This window comes from Rhyacophila brunnea, unplaced genomic scaffold, assembly GCF_057557595.1.
Source record: "Rhyacophila brunnea isolate RB1 unplaced genomic scaffold, BYU_Rbru_1.0 scaffold_5, whole genome shotgun sequence".
In the NCBI taxonomy this organism is placed as follows: Eukaryota; Metazoa; Arthropoda; class Insecta; order Trichoptera; family Rhyacophilidae; genus Rhyacophila; species Rhyacophila brunnea.
This window is the reverse complement of record NW_028233170.1, coordinates 39,919,098-39,929,666: the sequence shown is the minus strand read 5'-3', so window position 1 is coordinate 39,929,666 and position 10,569 is coordinate 39,919,098. Positions and strand designations below refer to the sequence as shown.

Here is a 10,569-nt window from a genome sequence, read left to right as displayed (position 1 = left end):
TAGTCCAATATTATGATTATGTACCAGAATTTAATGTTAATGTATTAGGTACTTTTTATTGTATAAATAACGAAGAATAATTTATCTAAATGTCACTCGAATCCAAGTACCTAGCTCGTAACTATCTCAGTAGATTATATGTACTATCATTGTATAATATACTATTGTACCGATACGTTGCTAATAAATCTCACCCTGCTACATCGTAGACTTCATTATCATCATCCTCAACCCACACATCGAACACCACAGTAGTGACCCAACATAGGTATATATTCATGCTGCTATCGTTCATATATTATTTGATGTAAATCTACAACCAAATAACACCACCTAGGTATATCTTTTTCGGTTCATCGATATAAATTTTGGTAAATGTGGTGCAGATGCCGTCATGAGATTGTATAACTATCTTTTTTGAACCAAACCTAACCTAACCTAACCTTTTTTTTCCGGCGGGGGGAAATCTTCGTAAGACACCACCAACAGTCAGCGGCGACTGGCTGGTGATAGTGTGGGATTTTTACCCACTAAAACCCCCCTCCTCTTCTCAGCTGCCACCCCGGAATCCGCTGGTAAGCATTATTTCAGGGTGGCAGCTATGTCTTTGTCCTATTTCAGGCCACGTTTAATCCTCGCCGGGATCTTTCGTCCTCTTCTTTTTCGCTCAGCACGCACGATGCAAACTTGGACCATGCTGACCATGCATCGCTACTCCCCAGCATAGAGGAGACCATGTTCGTCGGCGAGAGCTCCTGTTCACCTGTCTTGCATTTCAAGATGGCCCTCAACTCTTGCCATGCTGGGCAGTCAAAAAGCGTGTGATTCGCATCATCCTCGATACATCCGCCGCACTGATGGCACTCACGGGTAGCTTCCTTACCTATTCTGTGTAGGTAAGTTCCGAAGCATCCGTGTCCCGTGAGCATTTGTGTCAGGTGGTAGCTCAACTCGCCGTGTTTTCTCTGGCACCATGCTTTGAGGTCACCGACGATGCGTCCACCTGCCTTTTGCGGATGTATTCCACCTTTCTTGCCACTTATGCATGGTCAGCTCTCTGGCTTCAGCCTTCTGCGTCCCGTTGTACACCGCTTGCATTTCGTGTGCTAGCATGTCAATAGGCGGGATTGCAGTAAGCACCAAGATGGCTTCTTCCGACACCGTGTGGTATGCCGATGCGACTCTCAGTGCACTTCTCCGTTGAACTCTGGCTAGGCTCAGTCGTGTCCTCTTGGTATTTGTTGCCTCTGCCCATATCGGGGCACCGTATAGGAGTATGAAGCGTACGACTTCGCTATAGAGTTTCCTCCTTTTCGGTTTCGGCCCACCTATGTTAGGTATGAGTCTGGCAAGGTCTTCGCCTACTTTCGCCGCTTTTGACGCTGCTTTTTCCGCGTGCTCCGCAAAACGTAGTTTATCGTCGATCTGCACTCCGAGGTACCGTAGAGATCGTGAGAATGGTACCACGAAGCCGTCAACCTCGAGCGTTGGGGAAGCCAGCTTTCTTCGTCTTGTGAAAAAGACAGCTTCAGTATTCTGGACGGCTAGTTCGAGTCCCGCATTCTTCAGCCATTTCTTCACGCTTCGTATGGCTTCTTCTCCAGCTAGGCGAAGCATTGGTACCGTTTTTGCCGTAACAAGGATAGCCACATAGTCAGCAAATGCTGTCATTATGGCTTCTTTGGGCATGGGCACCCTCAGCAGGCCATCGTACATGGCATTCCACAGGGCCGGTCCTAATACTGAACCTTGAGGAACCCCTGCTGTGATGCTTCGCTCACACTTCTTGCCGGCACTGTCATACTCTAGTACCCTATCGGAGAAATAGCTGCTTATTAGTTTTAGCAGATGTCCTTGGGTCCCAATTTCGATCAATGCGTTGAGGGTCCTTTCCCAATTGGCCGTGTTAAAGGCATTTTTAATATCCAGGGCAATCAGTACGCAATGTTTGCAGGCCTTTACGCTTCCGTGCCATGCATCCCGGATCATTGCTACGATCTTTGCTATCGCGTCGATGGTGGATCGACCTGGTCGGAACCCATACTGTTGCGGCGATAGTCCCGTCTCTTCGCCTTCTAGGGATTGCTGGAGTCTTTGTAGGATTAGTCTTTCCAGCAGTTTCCCGACTGCGCCCAGCATGCAGAGTGGTCTATACGAGGAATGCCAGGTATGCCTTGTTTCCCTTTAGAGATGAGCACGAGTCTTTGCTTCTTCCAGGGAGTTGCAAAGATTCCTTCGGACTTGATTGCTGCTTCTATCAGTTCAGCCCGAGAGAGTGGAATAACTACGTCGTCCTGGTCTGTCGCTGTCTGATTTCCTCTCTCAGGATGCCACGGAAAAAGTCCATCTACTACAGACTCCAGATTTTTTGGGTTCTCGAGGTAGGGGTCAACGGTTGTTTTCCGGAGCTTGTTTCGCACTAACTTGTAGGGCATTCCCCATGGGTCGGTGTTAATAGAGTGACACAGTTCTGCCCAGCATTTCGCCTTGCTCTCTTTGATGGCTCTCTGTAATGTTTTTTTGGCATCGCGGTAAGCAAGCCGTTTTTCCTCGTTGTAAGGACTTCGCTGCGCTCGGCGTCGGGATGATAGACACTCACGACGAATCACAGTAATTTCGTCGGTCCACCAATAGACTGGCTTGCATTGAGTGTGTCCGCTGCGCCTTGGCATCGATGCATCGCAGATGTGTCGTAGTGAATCATTGAGCGATCGGACCACGTTTTCAGCCCCCGTCCCGCTATCTATGGCGTTTATTATGTCGACTCGTCTTGCTTCAACCGCCTCGTCGAAGGCTTCCAAGTTGAGTTGTCGGACACCCCAACCAGCAGTTGTCTTTTTTGCTTGTTGTCTAGTGCAATGTTCTTCTACCTCGAAGCTGATATACTGGTGGTCGCTGTTTGAGTAAATATCAAGGACCCGCCAATCTTTTACTCTTCCTGCAATAGGCTCGTCCACAAATGTAATGTCGATGACCGAGCCACTGCTGTCTCGAATAAAAGTATTTCTGCTACCAGTATTTGCTGCGTGCAGGTGCAGGTGGGATGCCATATTCGAGAGCATCACTCCTCGTCTGTCTGTGGTAGCTGAACCCCACTCTGGGGCTTTAGAGTTGAAATCCCCTGCGACGATCACTGGTAAGGTGGACATCTTCACGTCGTCTTCGAGGCGTTGGATATCCTTTGCGAAGGTCTCGAGAGAAGAGTTTGGTGAGAAATAGCAGCTGTATATTCTCAGCTCTGCTGTTTCTGCCCATACCCAGCCACCATCTCTGTCTGTTCCAATACCTGTAATGCGTAGCTGGCCAATCGGTGCGTAGATTGCGGATCTCGAGTTGGTATCCGCATACCACCTGTTGGCTGCGTCGCGGTATTGCTCGGAGATAATCACGAGGTCCGCTCGTCGATCTTCAGCTATCTGTACCATCAGATCTTGGGCAACCTGGCAGCCATTGAGGTTGATTTGGAGGAGTCTTAACATTTTTTCCTTTTTTCCTCTAATGACGCTTTGAAGGTTGCGCAGTTTCTGCTGCCTGTCTGATGGTCACAATTCATTTTTAAGACAGCGCAGGTCGTACAGTTCGGTTTGTTTTGACAAACTGCTGCTTTGTGGCCTTCCTGGCCACACCGGTTGCACTCCTTACTTCGGTCCACCAAGCTACTGCAGTCGGCTGCCACGTGTCTAAATCCACGGCATCTGAAACACCGCGACTGATGGACACGCGGTCTCAGCCTGCAGTTGACCCAGCCAATCCGCACTTTTCCGGCCGTGATGAGTCCGGTAGATGCCCCTCTTGGCAGTCTGGCGATTGCCAGTTGAGTTCCTCCGAAGGCAGGTTTCAATGACAAAATTTTCGCATTCCTTCCTATCTCCGGTGAAACGGCCGATAGCGACTAAAGGAGCTCACCCTCATCTGTTGCGCCGTCAATGTCGCGTATCTCAACGGTGACGCTACGGGTAAGTTTGCTGAGCGTCGTAAGAGCGGCATAAGATAAAGAAGAGCCTTCAGTTTGGATCTGAATTGCTTCATTCCTGGGTCCAGGAGGCGATCGCCGTTTCAATGATTTGACACGTGATTTCGTCCCTTCCGAGACTTCCATTATCTTGGCGGCTAGAGGCAGGTATTTTACAGCCTGATTCGTCTTTTGGGAGGCCTCATGTTTGGTAGGCACTCTTTTGGCTTTTCTTGGCCTCTTAGCGACCTTCTGCCAGTTTTCTTCGGTTGTTTTCTTCTCTTTGTATTCTGTTTGCGTTGTTTTGTCATTTTTGACAACTGTCAGCTCTCCAGAAAGGGCATTTGCGGTATCCTTATGAGCAGCAACGCCGCGAACCAGTCTAGTGATTTCAGCTAGCTCTTCTTGAATTGGGGCGTGTACGTTGGTTTTTTCTTTAATGTAAACCATTAAAGAATTTACCCGCCCATCTAGTATGTCAAATACGAGGGTGGGTCAATAAGTCCTTAGAAAAGCCGACAGGTGGCGCGACTAGTACTGTAAGCGGCTTGTTTTCATGCAGCGGCACTACCGATTCAGTATGCTGCGAAGTTTCAATCAGATTGGTCGGGTTGTTGTGTGTTTCTCGTACATTTAAAAAAAAATTGCTTGTGGAAAATGGAAAAATGGAAAATGGAGAAAATTGAGTTTAGAGCTGTTATTAAACATTTTAATATAAAAGGGTTAACAGCAAAGGAAATAAAAAATGAGTTGGATTTAGTTCACGGCATATCTGCTCCTTCACTTGCAACTATTTATAACTGGTTAAATGTATTTAAACGTGGTCGTACATCAACAAAGGATGAACCACGCTCAAAACGTCCTGTAGAGGTGACTACACCAGAAATGATCAATAAAATCCACGATATGGTGTTAAGTGACCGAAGATTAAAGTTGAGTGAGATAATTGAGGTTACAGGGATCTCAAAAGGTAGCGTCATTTCTATTTTACATGACAAATTGGGCATGAAAAAAGTTTCTGCAAGATGGGTGCCGCGTTTGCTCACAGTCGACAATAAACGCAATAGGGTGGTGGCCTCTAAAGCCCTGTTGTCGCTCATGCAACGCAATCCGGATGAATTTTTTCGTCGCTTTGTGACTGTAGATGAAACATGGATACACCACTATACTCCCGAGACGAAAGAACAGTCAAAGCAGTGGATTGCGAAGGCAAACCATGTCCAAAGAAGGCGAAAACCGTAAAATCAGCTGGTAAGGTTATGGCTACTGTATTTTGGGATGCACGTGAAATTATTTTCGTTGACTATTTGGAAAAAGGAAAAACAATAACAGGGGATTATTATGCATCTTTATTGGACCAGCTAAAAAACAAAATTGAAGAAAACCGGCCTCATTTAAACAGGAAAAAAATCCTCTTTCATCAGGACAATGCCCGTGTTCACACATGTTTACGATCAATGGCTAAAATTGAAGAATTGAAGTTCGAATTGGTCGACCACCCACCGTATTCGCCAGATTTAGCCCCCAGTAACTTTTTCCTTTTCCCAAACTTAAAAAAATGGCTAAGTGGACAACGTTTTTTTTCAAATGAAGAAGTCATCGATCGGACAAATGCTTATTTTGAGGACCTTCCGAAAACTTATTTTTCTGACGGTTTAAAAAAAATGAGAAACGTCTTACCAAGTGTATTGAGCTCCAAGGAGATTATTTTGAGAAATAAAAAAAAATACAAAAATAAAAACTGTTTTAATGCTTTTTTCTAAGGAATTATTGACCCACCCTCGTAGCTTCGACATATCATAGTTTGTTTTAGTTTTTTCCTCCATATTTTATCCCACGAGTAGCTAGGGGGAAAAAAGTCCGTCCGACCAGAGCCCCGGTTAGCTGGATAAGCCAGGATACTCATAGGGGTTGGCAAGTACCTATGAGGGATCGTTTGCGGCCTGTTATTTTGCGTCTACAGACCACTCATCCATCAGCACGATGCCTTCCACTTTATCTTGGATTAAAGACGTTGTCTGTTCTTGGTGACTGCCGGACCGGACGGCAAGGTGACAGACGCAGGGAGGAACCTAACCTAACCTTTTTTTTTTTTTTTTTTCCCGGCGGGGGGAAATCTCCTTAAGACACCACCAGCAGTCAGCGGCGACTGACTGATGGTAGTGTGGGATTCTTACCTACTAACACCCCCCTCCTCTTCTCAGCTGCCCCCCCCCCCCCCCGGAATCCGCTTTTATGCATTACTTCAGGGAGGCAGCTATGTCCTTGCCTTTTGTTAGGCCACTTCTACCTGTTCTCCTCGCCGGGATCTTTCGTCATTCGCATCGTACATAGACTAAAGAAAACCTAACCTAATCTAACCTAACCTAACCTAACCCAACTTAACCTGACCTGATCTAACCTAACCTAACCCAACCTAATCTAACCTAACCTAACCTTCCACAACCTAATATTTACCTAATATAATCTTAGTTTGTGATAATGATGCATCAAAATGTATGAGCATTTCAAATTTTAAATTAACAATTATTGGATCGAAAAATCTATGCGCCGACAGAAAAAGGTATTTATTATAATTATTGTCTACATGAAATAAACTGTTTTCGTAAAAAAAAAAATCATAAAAGCTCATGACGGTATCTGCGGCACAATTACCTAAGTTTTAATTAACGTCACTTTTTAAAAAGGTACTTTTAGTATTCTTTGAATCTGAGAGTAGGTACCTAATAGATACTTATGTTTTGCCAAAACAATTAAATCTAATTTTCTTAGTGGTTGTATTCTTTTAAGATTAATTAGTTACAATAGTATATTGATACGTGAAGACTACTTTTACCTTAGTGCAAATCGATCATTCGAGAGTTGTAGTTATTTGTGAATATCATCCATTTCCGATGTGACGGACATCTTTTTAAATGTTGTCAGCGCTTTGTGAAAACAGTCTATTCAATTGTGCGAATATATTCCCCATAATAAATTATATTTCTTCTTCTTATTGTGCCATCCCCTAGCGGAGGTCGGCCACCATCAAGGCGATCTTATCTTTGTCGTCTGCTACCCGGAACAGTTCGGTGGAGCTGCAATCGTACCAATCACGGAGGTTCTTTAGCCACGAAATGCGGCGCCGTCCTCTGCTACGCTTCCCATTGATCTTTCCTTGAATGACGAGTTGGGGAATGCTGTATTTTTGTCCTCTCATAATGTGGCCGAGGTAGGTATTGTAGTTTCCTGGTTTTGATACAACGTAGAACTTCTCGGTCCTTCCCCATTCGATTGAGAACTTCAACATTTGTCATCCGGTCGGTCCAAGGAATTTTGAGGATGCGTCTATACAGCCACATCTCGAAAGCTTCAAGTCTCCGTGACATCTCTTGGTTTAGCGTCCCTACTTCCATACCATAGAAAATAATTGAGAGAACATAACAACGTACCATACGCAGTCTCAGACCTAGGTTAAGATCTTGATTGCTGCGTCTCATTTTGAGAAAGGCGCTCCTTGCGATCTCAATTCTAGTTTTTATTTCCTGAGACTGGTCCCATTTCTCATTGACCCATGTACCTAAATATTTATAATGGGTCACACGTTCGTTTGGTTCGCTGTTAATGACAAAATTTGTGTTGGTGTCTGGTGTCGCTGTTTTTGATACTAGTAATTGTTTTGTTTTCTTGAGGTTCATTTTTAAACCATAAGAATTACTGACCTCATTAACATTTTCTATCGGTTGATGTAAACTCTTTAACTATCAGCAATCAGCACAGTATCATCGGCATATAGTATATTGTATTATATTTGTCTATGGCCAAACCCATTTTCTGATTTTGTCTATTGGTTGCTACTGTCAATTCTGTCATTTGGAGTATTTTAGTCTATGGTCATCAGTGCTGCCAACCGTACTATAATTATAGTATTTGTACTATAATTTTGGTCCGCGTACTATGTACGATATAAAACAGGTATAGTACGCCCAAAATACTTTAATTTTGAATATCGGAAAAAATATGTAAAAAGTACTAAAATTTCGAGATTTCCGTTCGATAAATTGGTACAAAGTACTACAATTTCGCAATATAAGATTTGAAGAACTTGGAATAAAATTGCTCTAAAAACGTAAAAAATCCTTTGAATTTGGTTTAAAATGAAGTTTCTTGAATTCTACGGTAAGCATTTCTGGTTGGAAGAGGTACCTAAATAAAAAGGGTTTCTCAAATTCATTATTTTTTTTTTCTGAGAAACAAAAAACCTATACATTTTCAACAGCGTCGCTTTATGATTGGTTTGTCGAATATCCATTTTTGTCGAAATCTACCATTTAATGCAGAATGTTTTTTTGTGTCTAAACGGACCCGAACCATTCTTTTCTTTAAGTCGTTTTGTAATGAATACAGCATTCAGATGGTGTAAAAACAACAATTTTAATACCCCATGTATTTAAAATATAAGATAATGATATTTGTTTTTCGTCTCCTGAACATTTGACATTTGGTCTATTCGACAAACCAATCAACAGCGACTAGATGACAACGTGTACTATATTTTTTCCCCAAATACTATAATTTTGGAGGATCTGTACTATAAATCCACTTTTAAAAGATGGCAACACTGTATCAAACAGCGTTGCCATGTCTACTGAAATTTCAGTAGATCTACTGATATTTTTTGCCAATATACTGAATTTTTGATTTTTTTTCGAAATTCATGAAATCTACTGATATTTGGCTATTTCCCATATTTTTAAGTCAACGATGGTGAATTTATTAATAAAGTTGAAAAGATTTACGCACGCCTTTGTTGATTTGGATACACGCTTCTAAATTAACAAAGGATGCATTGTTACGCTACCCAATACCGGCATTTTAACCCACTGACATCATCATTGCTTAGAAAATAATAAATTAATACCTACCTATTATTATTTATTACGTAAAACGTCACACCATAACGTAACATGACTCAATAATCATTATATTTTAATGCTATGCTATGTGTGACCAGCAAAAATAAAATTTAATGGGGATGAACAATTGCATCATTGTTAAGTGATAAGCTGATAAGAAGGAAACCGAAGAACAAGAGACATTATTCAAACATTTCAATCATTGTTAGTACAAAGGGTTTTTGTCCACAAATATTTTTTTTAGAACGCAAAAAAACTTTTTTCTTCTGGTTTCAAATATTTTTCTTATGCACGTAAGTTCGAATGAATGATACTTTTTGGATCCGGCTCAGGTACATAAAGTAAATTTGAACATTTAATTTGGTTAGGTATTAATTACTGAATAGCAATTTTAAATTTTAGGTCAGGTTTATCAAGAACCTTTCAGCAAGTAAAGGTGAATGTACATAATTATATGATATAACAATTTATAAGTCTTCCGATTAGTGAGAGCGCCACATGCTGATTTTGATATATCATTCAATATTTTTTATACTGTGGTGAGCTTAGTACTAAATTCGAAAACCGGACAATTTATGGTGGCATATCTATAACTAAAACTTTCTCATGAAATTTAGAATGAAAATAAAACTGAATAAAACATCGCGAATGGAGAGATTTCCTTTCTATAACTAGGAATTATTTTAATTACACCAAACAATGGGATCTCGAAACTCGAACAAGGAACAACTGGGTACCTACCTAGTACCTACTTTTTATAGTTTTGTTTTCATCAGATTGTTTAGAGTTTAGAGTGTTTAGACAGTCGAAAATGGTTTCTACTGTGCCCTTAATTTTCATCAGTTTTATTCTAGCATTCTCCGATAGCAGCAGTTATAGCAATATTAAAATTATTAATACAAGTTCGTTAATATTGATACCTCGTCGCTATAGGATTTGTTTCCCGAATAGACCAAATGTCAATTTTACAGGAGACGAAAAACAAATTTCATTGTCGTATATTTTAATATCAGTAGATTTATCAATCATTCTTTCTACACTGTATGATTGCAACATTATCTAAGAATAGATTCCAAGAATAATATACTGGTATAAATCATTAAATGCACAGAAAATGCGTTTTATTTACAAGTACTCACTGTGGATATTCGGGAAATTTTTAGCGCTCTCTCAGAATAATGGATATTCGGGACAAAACATGGACGTTCGGGATTTAAAACCGTAGCGTATTGCTGCACGGCCCACAGATTACTGAGTGGTCAAAAAGTACGCGTCTCAAATGTTATATTTATTTACACGATAATTGTTAATAATTACCTCTACTATTTAAATACTTAATGATCGTAATTACCCCAGTTCGTATGTAATAATAACATGCGGCAATCGCTTTTTCGATTTTTTTTGGATTAAGTAATTAAATAGTTTTTAAGTAATTAACTATTTTTTTATTGAACGAATAATTCACAAGATTTAAGAATGTACCATTCTAATAATTGAACATACTTACATAATTTTTTAAAATCACTTCTGAGAAAATATATTATAAGGTATCTACTACTTCAATTACTAACCGACGTCACGGTCATTTCTCCAATATTTTATGATGGTACTTACTCGTACTTGCTAACAATTTTATATTAATACTTTTTCCAAAAAAAAAAAATCTATTTATATATATCTGTAAGATTATTATATCTATATATTTCTATAATTGACAATTAA

The 10,569-nt window shown here is 40.9% G+C and overlaps 1 protein-coding gene across 1 annotated transcript; it reads right to left on the bottom strand.

Annotated features, from left to right (window-relative positions):
• Positions 1 to 2,102: 2,102 nt before the first annotated feature.
• On the bottom strand, positions 2,103 to 3,479 carry LOC147066422 (uncharacterized). Its single transcript, XM_085956197.1, has one exon. It carries the CDS (start codon positions 3,477 to 3,479, stop codon positions 2,103 to 2,105), a length of 1,377 nt encoding a protein of 458 aa, XP_085812323.1.
• Positions 3,480 to 10,569: the final 7,090 nt, after the last annotated feature.